Genomic DNA, 16,150 nt, shown 5'->3' on the forward strand with positions numbered 1-16,150 from the left:
GTTTAGATGCAGTCTTTTTTATGTCTTCCTTTTGTGTGTAGTTGTTTTGTTGCGCAGAAAGCCAACCTTAAAGCAAGTCATGCAGTGAAGGCACCATATTGCATACCAAGGAAGGATTTGCAAAAAAAAAAAAAAAACGATTAGAATGGGAAGAAAAGTTGCAGAAAGGGCTTTACGAACTCTAGGAATCCCTTGAAGTCCACCAGGGGTCGGCGAAGCCTTATTTGATAAAAAAGGGTTTTTTTTTTTCAGGAGCGATAACCCTTTATATCATTCCCAATTACTCTTGGTGGTTATAACACCTTCTTTATTGAACTATCTCTAGAGCGCTGGAAAACCTTCAACAGAGTGTATGTGTTCCTACGCCAATGTTTGCCTTTGGTAGTTATATACGAGCTTTCTATCTGCAAAATGATCTGTTTTTATTTGATCCTTTTCAAATATTGAATATGAATTCCAAAGGCAAATAATAAAAAGCAGGCAGTCATGCGCACTCATCTTTTATATTCTTCGTATAACAGTTCTATGGCAGAGGTACCCCTCAGCCTTGTTGAACATCTTGGATGTGGCAGTACAAGACGCTGACGCCGTGGTCCGCACCCTAGACAACCAAGTCGACGCTTCGTTGAAGAGAATGACGCCATTTTACACGCCATGAGCATTGGCCACGGCGTTGTCTTGGCCCTTGGCGAAGGCGATAAAGATCTGCTCGAGCGTATTGTCGCCAACCATTGCGTGCTCGAGCGTGAAGTCCTTCTCCAGAATGGCAACGTTTTCGAACAGAGTGCTCCATGGCACGCGCTCTTCTAGGTGGTAGCTGTAAACGTTCTGAAAATAAGGGTAATTCATATGAGAAAGCAAAATGTGAAACAGCAGTGCATGCTTAATAAACGGGCTGTTATTGAGGTATAAACGAGGTAGAGCGATTCTCCTTCTTATTTCAAACAGTTATTCTGCAGGAGGGAATTGTTCGGCAATTGCGGCACATACAATCAATCACAATGATTGCAGAAGTACTAGTAACGGCATTTAAAACAAAACGTCATAGCAGAAGTGAATACACTGGGCACACTTTTGCTAGCTCCGCAACCTCGGTTGATTGATTGACTGTGAGGTCTGATCCGCCGAAACTACACAGGCGATGAGGCACGCCATAGTGTAGGGCTCCGGATTAGTTTTGACCACCTGGGGATCTTGTCAATGTGCGGACAACAAGAGAATAGGTAAAAAGTGAGGTTGTTTTGACTGTAGCTGCGTAAAAATTGCAACTCGGATTGGACATCATGAGTGTTATAACAGAAAAAAAAATCTTTGTTGAATATCCCAAAGGCCAGGAAAAACTTGTACGGATGCAAGAAGCTTAACGCTAGATAATGCATGACAATTAGTTTAGGTTGTTCAATCTCTTGTAATAGAATGTCACGTTTCTCGGACCGCTCCTCCATGGTCCCCGTGGGTGGATGTTGATCGACTCCCTAATTCTTGGCGCCAGGAAAAACCATGCAACGTAATGAGAAGCCGACGGGAATATCTGTCTCTACGTTCTGGCTACACAGCAGTCTAGCGCCACAACAGCTCCTTCCTCTTCCCTCTCCTGCTGCCCGTGGAGTATGGGATTGCACGCCAGGAGATTAAACACAGGGAGTATTCTAGGTGAAAGACCACATTTAAAAATATAGATACCGCATGAGGTTGCCTATTAGCGCATCGGTTTAATCAGAGATATAAAATTTACGCTAAGATCAAAGCGTAGTATCAAAGTGTAAAATCCACACCTAAGGCATTTCAAACAAGGCACATTGATCTTGGCTAGATCTACAGGCCCTGATATTCAAGACTGCGGCACCGTCTGTTGGCAACTTTCCCCCATTTCTGCGGGGGTGATGCTGCCAAACTGACGGACGCTCAGGCGGAATGTTGGCTTTCTTTCGCTTGTTTTAAATGCAGAGCATTTCAGTAACTCACGATGTCACCCGCGTTGGCGTCCATAGTTCGCACGCTCACTGCGCATGCGCGTCGAGTCGAGGCGAAAGCGAACACATCTCTCGCGAGGGGCATTGGATTGGATTCGAACACTCTCTCGCGAGGGGCATTGGATTGGATTCGATTGGATTGGCTTGGATTGGCTTGGCTTGGCTTGGATTAGATTTGGATTGGATTGGATTGGATTAAAGTGGATTGTGTTGGATTGTGTTGCGTCATAGCCGCGGCACGTTGCGTTATAGCCGCGGCAGACGCGCTTGGGCCGGCGCATGTGCAGTACTCTCTCTTCCGCGGTTTCCTCTCCTTCGGGCGCGCTGCGCATATAACCGGTGTGCCGTCCTCCGGCCAAGCAACATCCGCGGTTGGCTCAAACACCTACAGTCCACGCCGCTTTACAAGTACGCCAACGTCGTCGACTGGGACCGGCTTACGCAGTCCCCTCAACGTATATAAGCGGCGGAGCGCGCGTTCGGAATTCAGTCAAGGGCGTCTTTGCATGGCTTACGCTTGACGTGACGCTTTGCTTGACTCGAGTAGATGCGACGCATTTACTCGAGTTCCCCCCGTGGGAAGATGCGGGCGGCTTTTTTACTGCTCCCGCCCTAGAAACATTGTTACGGTTACGTCTGTATGCAAACACCAGCCGTACAGCCGGTCAAAAACAATCCAAGTATGGTAGGACGATTTAGCGCTTAAAGGGAAGGTGAAGCGGTTTTAGAATTAAAAGAAAAGTTGACTAGCAGCAAGTACACGTTGAATAGTTCATGTGTACGAAATATTTTCGCAATACATGCAATAGAAGCGGCGCAATTAGCAAACAAAAGTGGCCCGATGCCCCGCCCCCATCTCGCAACGCGATGCCGGAAGACCGAAGAGCGCGGGCGAAAACCGGCTGAAAAACGTCATACCTGGACTTCCGGCCGGATCGGCCGCCTCGGCCATGCTCTTTTCGCCGTGTTTCCTTGTGAACGATACTTGTTGTTGTCGTTGATAGCACTCATTTGTACAATTTTCGTGTTCAAAAAGTATGCATGAACGCCAAACGAGGCATACGTTATCATGCCGTATTCCTAAGCAGAATAATGCCACGCCGGGATGCTTGATAACATAGGGAAGTGACAGCCGAGGTGGCTGTGCTTGATGACAGAGAATATACTACACTACGTTAAATACTTTGTAAACCGCTTCAATGCGTTTTTTTTTATACGACGGACGTGAATGTTCACATTAGCTTCTAGATTTAGGAAGGATGGGGAATACTGATGTACTTTGGCCGGGGATGTTTCGTTCCATTCCACAAACCAAGTCACATTTGTTCAGGAAATACTTGTTTCGTTAAAGGCGTCGGTTTTCTTTCCCTAAAACAAGGCGAAACTAAAACAAGGGGCCAATCCTGATAGAAGTTCTCTCCCGGCTAAGAGGTAAACAGTATTCCTACGAAGTAAAAGAACCAAGACAACCAGATTACTTATTTTGCAAGTATACATGTCATGATAAGGTGATGTTTGTCTGGAATTAAAAAAAAAAACACTCCGAATCACCACCGTGCCATAATTTGTGTTGACTGCGGGGGCCTAATTTTTTTACCAAGATTCCGTGTGGCTGCATATTATAACCTGGCAAGCACTTGTTGTCACTGAACCTCAAGTGTGTTCCAGTGATAGTCGGTGATATATATATAATGATGATACTAAAAAAATTAGGAGCGAAGAGTAAACATACGGCCTCTGTCCGACTAGCGCGGTAAATGCTTAAATCTAGAAATGCTGAAACAGGCCAACGATTCATTATCACAAACGTTTGGTGATTGTTACCTAAAGTAACGTAACTACAACGTAACGTAACTGCCTTGTCCGACTGGTCTGTTAATTATAACGAGGTGGCCGTAATATTGTAGCAGAATGCGCAACGCACAACCGAAAATTAAGACCTACTACAGCCAATAATGCTGAGCAGGCAGTAGTATGCTGCAGTGTTTTCAGAATAAATGCATGTGAAGCAGTAAGACGCCACTCATCGAAGTGCAGCTAGCAATCGCGGAGGCGCCGTAGCGCCGCTGCCGAAATGGCGCGCGCGTGTGGGTCTGCGTACGGGGATCAGTAACGGGGCTGGGGTGGGCGACAACGAACAAAGGAAATGCGAAAGCAGAGTCTGCTTGTTTGTTTATGCGTTTACCGGCAAGATGTGTCTCGCATATACGTTTAGAGCGCATGAACGCTATTTTTTCGCGCAGTGCACGTACGTGCTTTTCGCTGGTAGATTGTTTACAAAACACCCATTAATCTTCGGCATAAATGGTTTTGTGTATAATAAGAAACAGTTAAGGCAGTACCTAATATTAACATAAGGTATAAAATCCCCCTATGCTGGTTGCCTAATTCAAAATTATTTTGATGGAACCCACTAGTCGACGTCACAGTCACTGCTTTGGTGTTCTCTGTCGTGTAAAGCAAATTTAAGCTCCAAGATAATTGAACCAACAGCACGGGAAATTATAAAACAAACTTCCAGTCATGCGCGAAAATTAGACTGCGAGCTAAATTGCCGCAAAGGCAACCGTGCGATCGTTCGCAATGCTTCCGACAACCCGCGCGGCCGAAGGGTGTCCTCCTTTGACGTCATGACGGGCGCAACCAATCAGGGGCGTCGAAAGACGAAAAGCGCGCGTCTTTCAAACTGGGCCGCGCTTTTTGCAAGATAAATGCCACTTGGACTCATGTACGATAAATTTCAATGTGATATTCGGACTCAGAGCGCAAGAAACTATATAACTGTTAATCTAACTCAATTTTTTGAAAGCGCTTCAGCTTCCCTTTAAACAGTCGCTCCGGGGACGTCGTTCTGTGTGTTTTGCTGCCACTAGCGAAAGTGGCAACAGCGAAACACCATGCACTCGGTGCTATTCACGAGTTCGTTCATTGACGCTTTGTTTACATATGATAAAAAGCTGTGATTGAAGGCACAGTTAGCGTTGAAACGATTATATGCTTAAGCGTAATGATCGCAGCAGAGTTTACACTGCGTAAAAATATCACAAAAGGGCTCATATGGCTCATTAGTTGACCACCGCCTGTGCTGTTTTTGTGAATGTGAGCCACCCTAAAAATTTACTGGAAGGGCCATGACAAGCAATCGATCCAAGGCGTCTCAGAAGAAGCATCTAAAGCAAACGAAGTGGTCTCAACTTAATGCAAGAAAAGACCGCCAGCACATAATTGCAGGCGCTTAGAACTTCAAAAACGAATCCATGCTTACGCATCTTTGGCGTATCTGCGAGAGATAATTACGATTTTTTTCTGGCCTAGATCTAAGAGGCATTATTTGGAGGCAACATTCGCAGAACATAGAACAAGTTTTCCCTTCAAGACATGGAAGGATCAATGAAAAGAGAACCAGAGAATTTGAGCCAGAATACGCCAAATTTAAGAATTTGGTACATGAAGACCACATAATGACGTTGTTTGGGTATATTTGGAAATCCACGTTTGAAACGTTGCTGCTCTTATGAGGTGACGCGACAGTTTGATATACACGTGAAGAAAGTTCTATACGCATTTCGTTTGTCCATGACAGTACGTTTGTTTTGTATACTGCATGATGTGGCATCCCCGAATAGGTCCAACAGCAAGTTAAAGCCATACCTTGATCAATATTTTGCGCTTTCACTGTCACGAGATCGGGATAAAAGTTGATAAATCACCTACCTCGTGAAAGTCTGTGAGTACGATTCCAGGAAAGAGGCCCGGCACGGCCTGCATGAACTGGTTGGGGTCCACGCCGCCCTTGTGCTTGAGCATGAATTCGAGCCGATAGCCCTTGCCGTACCGGTTGCGCAGGTGCTGCACGGTTCCGAGGCACATCATCTGGCCTCGCACCATGATGGTGAGGCGGTCGCAGGACACCTCGCACTCGTCCATGCTGCGAAGTCACGCGTGCTGCCGCGTTACTCCGCGTTTACAACCGCACGTGTGCGGAGCAAGAAAGTTAACGGTACTCCAGAGCAATTTACAGAGGTGGGGATCTTTGCTATGCGATGAGAAGGGCTTTATAAAGGTGGTGTCTGCTTTCAAAAGCAAAATGTGTAATTCTACTCCCCAATGTTTCGGTTGCGACCGTCTGAGTCAACTGAAAATTACCGCGAACAAACAAAAGAAGTTACTGGCACCGTCAATGATCGAAACTGGAACGAATAGAGCAACGTAGCGAGAGCCCGTTGTCCTACCGATCGTACTACGAGCCCAGGCGTAAACAGGGGAGACAGACGGTGCCTTGAACGAGCACATCCGCGGAATCACCCCCTGGGTTCTCGCTAAACGCCACGTGATAACGTCAGGTGACTGCTCGCGCCACTGTGAGCTCCGCCCACGGCACCTGTTGCAGTCGTAAGCGCTTTGCGTATGCGCTAAGAGTTAGTAAACATTAACGGAAGCTTCAACAATCGCATGGCATCTCAATTCTTTGTCTCTGTAGCTGACATGGGTCGGTAAACTCACTCATGAGTGCACTCACATACTCCCCACTCACCACTCACGAGTGAGTGGTGAGTGAGCCTCACCGTCGTTTTAGCCCGGTGAGTTCCACTCGCGGTGGTGCACCCCACTCACCACTCGCGAGTGCGAGGCACACTCACGGTGAGCCCCGCTCACCACTCGCGAGTGCGAGTTCCACTCGCGGTGAGTCCAACTCACCACTCACGAGTGCGAGTTCCACTCGCGGCGAGCCCCGCTCACCACTCATGAGTGGCGAGTGAACGCGCGCTTCTTGCGCGACGGGCGCGGCTTACCGCGGCGAGCATCACTCGCTGTCGGCATTCGTCACGGGAGCCGCTTGCTGTGGTAATTGCTGCTGGCGATATCCACTCGTACGCACAGCCACTAGTTAATGGAACGACTGCCTTTAGCTTCGGGAATATGTGGCTACTCCCCTTTATAATTAAGGCACCGTGGAACCAACTCTCCAGTGGCCTGTTGATTGAGGAATACGATTTGGATGGATGTTTGACGCCATAATGCGCTGAAACTCTCACTGTCATGACTCATTGAGGGGCTGTTGCGCCCACTCTCGCCGAATGATGTTTTTGGCTCGCAGCATTTTGTGTTGGAATTAGTGTCAGTAACGTCTTCCCTACCGCTGAGCTCTGTGATGGAGGCATTAGGAGGCACCGTGGTCTACTGCCGTAGTACTTGGTGTACATAATTGGCCGGCTTGCGCAGCTGTCAAATGGCCGGCTGTTCTGAAGCGCAAATTATGAGTGCCTGTAATCGTTTGAAAACGTATTGCAGATTTTCACAGATTCGCGTATCAGGATGGCGAAACGGTTTGGACGGGCGAGTTGCGTGTTGTGGAAGCAGTAGCTCATTTTTGAGGCCCTGGCGTATAAAACGTATCAGTACGTATTTGTCATTTCTTGTTACGGCGGCGCTCTGTTATGATACTCGCTTTCACGCGGGCTTCGTCCTCGTCCGCGTGCCGATGGCGTAGGGGTACTGTGACCCCTGAGTGGTGTGACGAATAGTAAGCATTCTCGGCTCTTGGATAGCGTAATTTGTAAGTGGGTGAGTGACTGAACGAGTGCGTGCGTGCGTGTGCGTGTTCACCTGAGTGTCTGCATGCGTGTGCGCGTGCGTGCGAGTTCGTATGTGTGTGCGTGCGCGCGTGTGTTCGCGTGCGCTGGTGCGTGTGCGTGCATGTGCGTTTGTGTGCATGTGCGCGTGCATGTGTTCGTGTGTGTTGCGTGCGTGCTCGTGCTTGTGTGCGTGTGTGCGTGTGCATGCGTGCGAGAGTGGGTGCGTGTGCGTAGGTGTGCGTGTGTGTGTCCGATGACTCTTTCTCCCCGTTATTTCGTATACACTTTCGACGTGAACTTGTCTGGGTGCCCGGTGCGGGCGCATGACGGTGTAGTTTAGGATCAAGCTACGGTTTTGCCCTGCGGCAGGCTGGCGCCGTTTGGGGAGGGGTACGGCGAGGGAGGCGGGCGCCAGGCAACTCATCTCCATGAGGACGCCCGCGCTAAACTCAGGCGGCGCCAATTTGGTGCGATCACGCGGCGCCGCCTCTCTCCCTCGCCTTGCCTCTGCCAAGCTCTCAAGGCCAAGCGCTCCAGTAGCCTTCCTCCACCTTGCTTGCCGTTTTCAATATTTAGTGACGGTGTTTTGCTGGATACTCTCGCTATTCGCCCTTTTCACCTGGGATTAATCTTGAAATAAACCGTTTGGAGGGTTATCCAGGGCAAATTGACTGCAGAATTTTAGTGGCGCGGATAGCGCGCTTCGAGATAGGAATATTTGCGCGCGCTAGCCAATATTTTGACAGATGGCAACAGCTTTTCTAAGCTTTTGTTCCGAACTGGACTATTTCTTTTATGATTGCCACCGCTGTGAAAATTTTCAGTGTTTCTTTTCTTTTGTAGAATCTGAGCGAAATAGCATAGACAATAATAGAAAGTTATGATGAATAGCTTCAGGGAAATTTTCGAAAATTTGTTCATTTCGTAAAAGAATCCAGCGACGATTACCGCTTTGAAAGTGACATATCAAGACATCTGCTTATAAAACCCGAATACATAATTAGGAAACAGGGAGACCCCCATTCCTGAGAAAGGTAAATTTTAGCTCAAATCAGTAAGTAGTTCATGCCCGAAAATATTTGTACGTGCGTGTGAGTGGAGGAAGCGAGTGGTGATTGCGAGTGAGTGTGAGTGGCCATTGCAAGGGGTGAGTGCGAGTGCGAGGGAGTGTAAGCGACGAATGCGAGTGGTGAACGGGAGCGCGGATGAGTGCGAGTGGTGAGCGTGAGTTTGAGCGAGTGTGAGTGTTGGGGATGAGTGCTGAGCGTGAGCGTGAGTGAGTGGGAGTTGTGACGACGACTGGCGAGCGTGAGCGCGAGTGGTGACGACGAGTGGTGAGCGTGAACGGGAGTGAGTGCGAGTAGTGAGGCCCGAGGGGCGAGCGTGAGTGCGAGTGGTGTGGCGGAGGGGTGAGCGTGAGCGCGAGTGAGTGCGAGTGGTGCGGCCGAGTGGAGAGCGTGAGCGGGAGTGAGTGCGAGTGGTGAGGGTGGAGTGACGAGCGTGAGCGGGAGTGCGAGTGGTGAGGGTGGAGTGGCGAGCGTGAGTGCGAATGGTGACGACGAGTGGTGAGCGTGAACGGGAGTGAGTGCGAGTAGTGAGGCCCGAGGGGCGAGCGTGAGAGAGAGTGAGTGCGAGTGGTGGGGCGGAGGGGTGAGCATGAGCTCGAGTGAGTGCGAGTTGTGAGAGTGGAGTGGGGAGCCTGAACGTGAGTGAGTGCGAGTGGTGGGGGCGAGTGGCCAGCATGAGCGCGTGGGAGTGTGAGTAGTAAAGCGGAGTGGCGAGCGTGAGTGCGAGTGAGTGCTCGTGGTGAGGGCGGAGTGGCGAGTGCGAGTACGAGTGAGTGCGTTAGGATAAATATATTTTTTTGAATGAGTGTGAGAGAGTGGCATCCAGTTTTGCCGAGCTATGGCAGCTGATCTCGCCGCCTCTGCGGGCTGCCGCAGAGACGGTGGAGAAGTGAAGACAGTCTGACACTGGGTTTGAGCATATTTTAATTTTATAAGAAAAGTGTGCTTTTACTCGTGCTTCACCAATACAACTCAACGAACCACCATTCATGTGTTACGCATTGATTTAACCTAAGCAAAGAATATCTCTTTGCTTAGGTGGACGTTGAGGACCTGTTTTACTCCCTGCCTCACGATATCGTACTAGAGATTGCATCACAAACGACAATGACGAGCTGGCTTTTGTGAATCGAAGTGGAATCCCCGTGGAGGCGTTTTTGGAGCTGCTCAGTTTCTACCTTCAGAGTACTGTCGTGGGGTTTGAAGATAAGGTATAAGTACAAAAGTCGGGAGTGTGCATTGGGCCTAAGGTTGATCCAGTCCTGAGCAACATTTTCCTGGGCAAGGTTGACTGTGATTTGCAGCTCGCTTTACAGGGCGTTGCCACTAAGGTTTTCCGCTATGTGGACGATTTTTTGGTTCTGGGCTGCAACGTACAAATAGAGTCCTTCCAATGTGCTGTTCTTGATGCCTTCAATGCGAAAGGTAAAGGTTTGAAGTTCACGGCCGAGGTTCCAGTTGAAGGCACCTTGAAATTTCTTGACCTCGAGCGTCGTTTCTCGCGGCATCATACATGCTGGATGTACGCGTTCCGTTCTAATAAGCCACTCTTGAGTTTCGCTTCTTTTCATTCCAAGCTGGTTAAGAACGGGATAGCCCACCCGTGTCTCAAATCCGCAGTCAGCAAGTCCTGTTATCATTTGGCGCAACAAAGCTTTAATGCACAAGTAGTTCGGCTGGAGAACGCTGGGCTTCCCCTCTCCGTCCTCCAGGCAACCTGTCAGCGTCTTGTGAAACAGTTGAAAGGGTTCGCGCATCACATAACAGATACCGACCAGAGTAGAAAAGTGGCAGTCATTCCCTATGTACATGCGCTGTCGCATCGCCTCAAGAAGACAGCTGACAGATTCGGCGTCAAGGTGGTGTTCTCGGCCAGGAACAAGCTAGGCAGATTATGCGGCATGGTGAGCAACAGGCTCGATTCCCGAGGCAATTCCCCCCCACGAGGTTGTTTGATAAAACACAGGCTCCAATTTGTTCGTTGCATGATTGATTGATTGTAGGGTTTAACGCGCCGACGCAACGCAGGCGATGAGGCGCGCCGTAGTGGAGGGCTCCGGATTAATGTTGACCACGTGGGGATCTTTAACGTGCACCGAAATCTCGTACACACGGGCGTTTTTGCTTTTCGCCTCCATCAGAAAAGCGGCCGCCGCGGCGGGGAATCGAACCCGCGACCTCGTGCTCAGCAGCGCAACGCCTTAGTGTTCGTTGCATGACTAATGTTGTGTACTGCATTCCCATGTCCTGTGGCCGGGTGTACGTCGGCCAGACCGGCCGCTGTCTTAATGTACGCCTGAGGGAGTATCATTCCTCTTTGAGAGGAAAGTCCTACACACCCCTGGCGCTGCACTGTTCTAAATGCGGTTGTCAGCCACGCTTCACAGACACGGAAGTTGTTTTTAAGCACAGAGACCATGCCACCAGGTAAATTGCAGAAGCCTTCCATATCCGGATTAAGGGTTCCGATTGTATAAGTCACCCGTCGCTGAGTATTTTAGATAAAGAAGTGCAACTTCTCAAAGAGAGGGGGTAGAGGATGATGGAAAGGAGAAGAGAAACGAGAAGGGAATGGGGCGGTTCTCTCGTACAGCCGTACGCATGTGCGAAGGGCACACGTGCTGGGTTGTTCGGTCTGGGGGTGGTATAAATATGTTTTCGTTTTCAATAAAACTTTCAGTTGATAGTAAGCGCCTGTACCGTTCCCTTTCTCGTCCCTGTAAAATTTTTGCGCTTAAGTTTCACTCATGGAAATTGTTCGCCAACTAGCTCGTCTCTCCATTTTGCTTCAGTTTATCTCTTTGAAGTAAAAACGGTGTGGTTAAGCTCTCTAAAGTGTCTGTAGTTTCACACTTTGTAGCGCCACGTGTATGAATTCAAGTGACTTCGCGTGGGTAATCACTGGGGTTGTCATTTACAGCTTCGCTTTACAACCATCTTCACGGGGCGGATTGGCGCGCATTTTTTTAACGAAGATAGTCTTTTTAACAGCGCAGCTACTTAAGCGTTCTGTTAGTGCGGGTCGTTAACAGGAAATTCCGCTCGGCGAAGTGGAGAGGGAGAAAATGCTAGGCCAAGAAGTGTGGTGGAAAGTGGTGAGGAGGCCATGGAGTAGCCGACGAGCAGGTGTGAGGATTGCGCGCCTCAAGAGAAAAACGTTCAGCGTGGTCGGAATCAAACCTGGATGACTCGCAGTATGACACCGGCGTAGATCGCATTACTCTGTCATCTGACTCACGGCGCATACAATTTTCTTTTGGGTCATAGCGCGGGCGTTCGCTTTGGGCTTTGGCTGAGTTGAAGTGGACTTCTGCTTCAGACTTCGGCAGTTTGGATTTTGGACTTTAGGAGAGTGGATTGTGGACTGAGTTAACCCAGTTTGAATGGAGGAAACTTTGCTTTTTAAACATGTTTCTCTTACTGGACTGATCTAAGAAAAGCCAAGTTAAAACTAGTAAAGACCATAAGCCCTGCTCTTTGCTCAGTCTTCGCATCTCAATTGGGAAAGCGGATAAATTTTTAAAATACCTGAAAGTTAAAAGTTTGGTCTGTCTGTCAGCCGAATCAACCATTTTCGCCCGGCCATTTTCGCCCAGCCAGTAATTTGCAGCGTACCTTCTTGTTTCAGTTGAATAGTTGGAATGGTTTATACATGTCCCTCTTGTTAAGCGCAAACGACACGTCCGGCGTATTTGATATAGAACGTAGGTACATAACAGAAATTACCAGTGTCGGCGTTATTTTATTTATTTATTTTGTCAATGGTGCCCTCAGTGCTAAAGGCATTACACAGGGAAGTGGGGCCAGAACACAAGTACGCAAAGAAGAAAAAGTGAAATTCAATATACTCTACAATATTAGCTGTATCACCGAAAGAATACACAGAAACATAAGATTTAATTAAAAGTAGGCATTGGATTGGGTTTGAAGCTACCAAATGCAAGAAAAACACAATCAATTGAAAACCACGTAGAAAAGTAGTGAGGCAAAAATCTCGGTGTCCCAACAGATGAAGCACGAGCGGTGCGAACCCCTGGTAAATGTACTGAATACCTCTTTTTACTTATTTTTTTCTTATTCTTTTACATCTATTTCACCAGTTGTATATAAAGCTTTTATGAAGGGCAATTCTTTGTCGCATCCATCCAACCCGTCCAATATCCCTTCCCAACTGCCCTTCGTGCGGTGCTCTAGCCAGTGTCGTGCTTCATGTAGGCATGTGCAAATGATCCCTTTTTCGCCATAAAGCGTGACCAACAGTGCGATGGGGCACTGGATAAACCTGATTGACGAGTCTAAACCTCCTTGATGAACCGAGCCACGCTATTGACGTCCGGTCCATGCCGGCGGCTACCCCGCCCTTTTAACCGCACGTTCCAATAAACTTCAGCTGTCGCTTTATCCCTTTTTCTCTCATGCTTTCGATGCCGAGTCACAAAATCGCTCATAAAAACAATTCTGGATTTCAGTCAGACACTACGCTCTCAGAATAACAAGTTGAAATTACAGTAGTCGAAGCAATTTTAGTGAAATTTCCTGCGCTCTCCTAGTTCCATGCCATTCGAGCGCCAGGATTGCACTGTTTACAGTTACGGGCATTGCGCACCAGTCGACTTCGCAAACTAAGAAACAAAAAAGCGATCTATAGGCCCAATTTTGCTCAGGAAGCACGTAAAAAACGGAAACAAGAATACATGTTCAAACTCACAGACGCCTCATATGTCCTGAATGCCCCCTTACCACTCACCTGTTTCTTGAGGGCAAGGAGAATTGTTTTGCGCTCACTGCATTGGGGGAAGACAACCGGAGCCCAAAGATACAGGTGCGTGCTCTCACTCACTTGTGCGATGTTAGCACGATGGTGACCTGTGACTTCTGCTTGATAAGTGAGATGGCTTTGAAGATCTTGGTGCGGGAGACGACGTCCACTCCAGCGTACGGCTCGTCGAGGAACACGATGGGAGGGAGGCCCAAAAGCGCCGCCCCAATGGCCAGCTTCCGCCGATTGCCGCCGCTACGCACGAAAGGGGGCACAGTTAATACAGGGAAGTGAAGCCATGTGTGCCAGGATTGTGTACTGGCTACAAACGAGTGTAGTTGCATTACTTCTGCAAGACTGTAGCAAGTATAGAGGGTGGACCGTGGCCAGGCATAATGTGTCGCGGACAGGGCATGCATGTTACTTAGGCAACCTTTATGAAATCCGAAATGAGCTGACATATGACTGGTAATAGCGCGCCATGTTCCATTTTTCAATAGCTTTTCTGTGAGGCTTTGCACAGCGGAACGAGCGGAAATGGGTGTCTCCTTATTTAGTGCACAAGACTGCTTTCATCTGGCGAAAAAAAAATGATGTCAAAGTGAATAAATGCGGTAGGAACAGTACACTAGTCGACACAGCAAAATGTATTTCTATATACAGCACCAATGTTTAAAGCGACAGCGAAATATAAAAAAGTATAAGGCTCTGTTTAAGATTTCAAACATGCTGTGAACATTTTCATGTTCGCAAAGTCTCTTGCGAAGCGTTCGCAACAATCGTGGTCAGATGAAGACATGTAGATATGTATGGTGGCTTCAGCTTGTAATTCCACGAACGGTACGCCAATGGTTCACCAGTGTTTTATACGTAAAACCGACAGTGCACCACCAAGAGTGCAAATCGACACTCTTGCATGGGAGTTGGCACAAAGATATCAACCGTGAGGGCAACGGAAAGAAAAGAAAGCGTTGATTCCACGCATGTATTACTCATTCCGTTCTCCCTTGTGCCTCCATATTCTCGCAGAATGAACTCCTGACAGCTTCTCCGTCATTCGGGACGAACCCTTATATCACTCACGCATTCCAGAAACGGATTTCGGGTGACGCATAACTGTAGGACTAACTTCATGGAGGAAAGAAGGCGTAGGGGGAATTGTGGCGGAAGTCACGTGGCTTTTTCACGCCCTCAAGAGGTCGCTAGCAGCGTTGTCCTATCAGCGTCGGTGCAGGCCGGCCCACCGAGGCCTCACGTGACAGAGCGGTACATACTACAGTCTAGTCCACTTTAACAATATCGAAGTGCCAAGGAAATCCCATCGTTATAACCGATAATTGCTATAAGCGGGTTGCGAAATAAAAAGACGGAACAGAGCCCAAACATTTTATTCGCATGCCAGCAAGGTCATGCTACTACTAATTAACGAAAAAAAAAGCCACAGTCGGTCACCTTTGGTTGCCGCTCGTGAAGCTAGCGCAAATCTTTTCCAGGAACATATATAGGTGCTTCACCTAGCTGAAGTAAATGTCCATGGCGGAAACGAAGTTCCCGAGAGACTGCGTCACGCATTGGGCCTACTACGAAGATACTACCTGAGTATGCTGCGCAACCGCGTCATTAGAGTCATCACTGTTGCATTTTTGGTGCACAATATAACCGGATTAAATAGTTAAATCCGATATCGTGGCACTGGAGCATTGTAATAAGCGGTTTATTTTACCATAGAAAGAATACAAAAGTTGACGGTGCCATAGCTGCTCATCGTTATATCCGATATATTGTTATAAACGGTATCTTTATAAGTGGACTCGACTGTACATCCACTGGTCAGCAGGCGCAGGTGTAGCGCACGGCAGTTGGTCAAGCAAGCCGGAGGAAGTGGCGCACGTGCGTATGATGCAATAAAAATAGAGGCCACTTAAAATGACGTTGCCGGTTTCATTAGAGGTTATATCAGGGTCTCTCCTGAGTTTTCTTCTCTCCATGACTTACGTTAACAGGCAAGATGAAAACTTGCTAGGCTGCGTTCCCGTCGCATCTCCTTTATACGGCATTAGAGGAATGGTTGAATCGCATATTTTTGAAAACGATTCGGAAAAGGAATGAAATGTGTAACGGAATAAAATAAAGGGTCAAAAACTCGAATGGAATCAACTACCTTATGATGTACCGGGAGCGTAAAAAGAGCCCTCCACCGACTCGTCCATACCTGTATACTCCGCATTCTTTGCTCGCGTGGGGCTGGAGATCGACAACAGAGATAACGCTCTCCACCATTGCCTTGAGGTCTTTCTCTGGGATTCCTCGTAGCCGACCTATTAGGTACAGGTAGTCGTAGGCGTTCAGTCTGTCAAGCAGTCCTCCCATTTGGAAGCAGTAACTGATCGCCGACTGCCACTGGAAAATATCAACGCAAGTGCATGATCACGCAAACAACACAATGAGAATTTTCGTTGGTATAGTCTTCCCATATAGTTTTTTCAGAGTTGATTTAAAGCACTAGAAAAGAATGGCCGCGTATCTGCTTGTTTGGCTGAAAATGTCGTTGAAGAGAGCTTTCCCAGTAGAAAAAGGCGACAAGAAAAATTTCTGTAGTTTGTCGTATTTTCACGTGTCGTCTTGTCGTATTCTTGTCGTGTCGTGATTCTGATGTTCTGTCGTGTGTCGCGTTCCTGTTCTGATTTTGATGACCGTCGTGCCCAATTCCTTTCTTGTCTTGATCGTAATGTTCCATCAAAAGTTTCACGTGGTTTGAATGTTATTATTGAAGAG

General features: G+C 48.0%; 1 protein-coding gene across 1 annotated transcript in view; it reads right to left on the reverse strand.

Annotated features, from left to right (window-relative positions):
• Positions 1-574: 574 nt before the first annotated feature.
• The window catches only part of LOC144146359 (ATP-binding cassette sub-family A member 17-like), a 28,549-nt gene continuing 12,973 nt past the window's right edge, over positions 575-16,150 (reverse strand). The window contains exons 4-7 of the mRNA XM_077678316.1: positions 15,588-15,775; positions 13,457-13,630; positions 5,688-5,901; positions 575-828 (exon numbers count right to left, since the gene is read on the reverse strand). Coding sequence (XP_077534442.1) covers positions 646-828; positions 5,688-5,901; positions 13,457-13,630; positions 15,588-15,775 — 759 coding nt within the window. The 3' untranslated portion in view covers positions 575-645. The remainder of the gene's footprint in view (positions 829-5,687; positions 5,902-13,456; positions 13,631-15,587; positions 15,776-16,150) is intronic.

The sequence above is a fragment of the Haemaphysalis longicornis genome, unplaced genomic scaffold, assembly GCF_048455015.1.
Source record: "Haemaphysalis longicornis isolate Haplotype H1 unplaced genomic scaffold, Haemaphysalis longicornis Haplotype H1 scaffold_7, whole genome shotgun sequence".
NCBI classification, from domain to species: Eukaryota; Metazoa; Arthropoda; class Arachnida; order Ixodida; family Ixodidae; genus Haemaphysalis; species Haemaphysalis longicornis.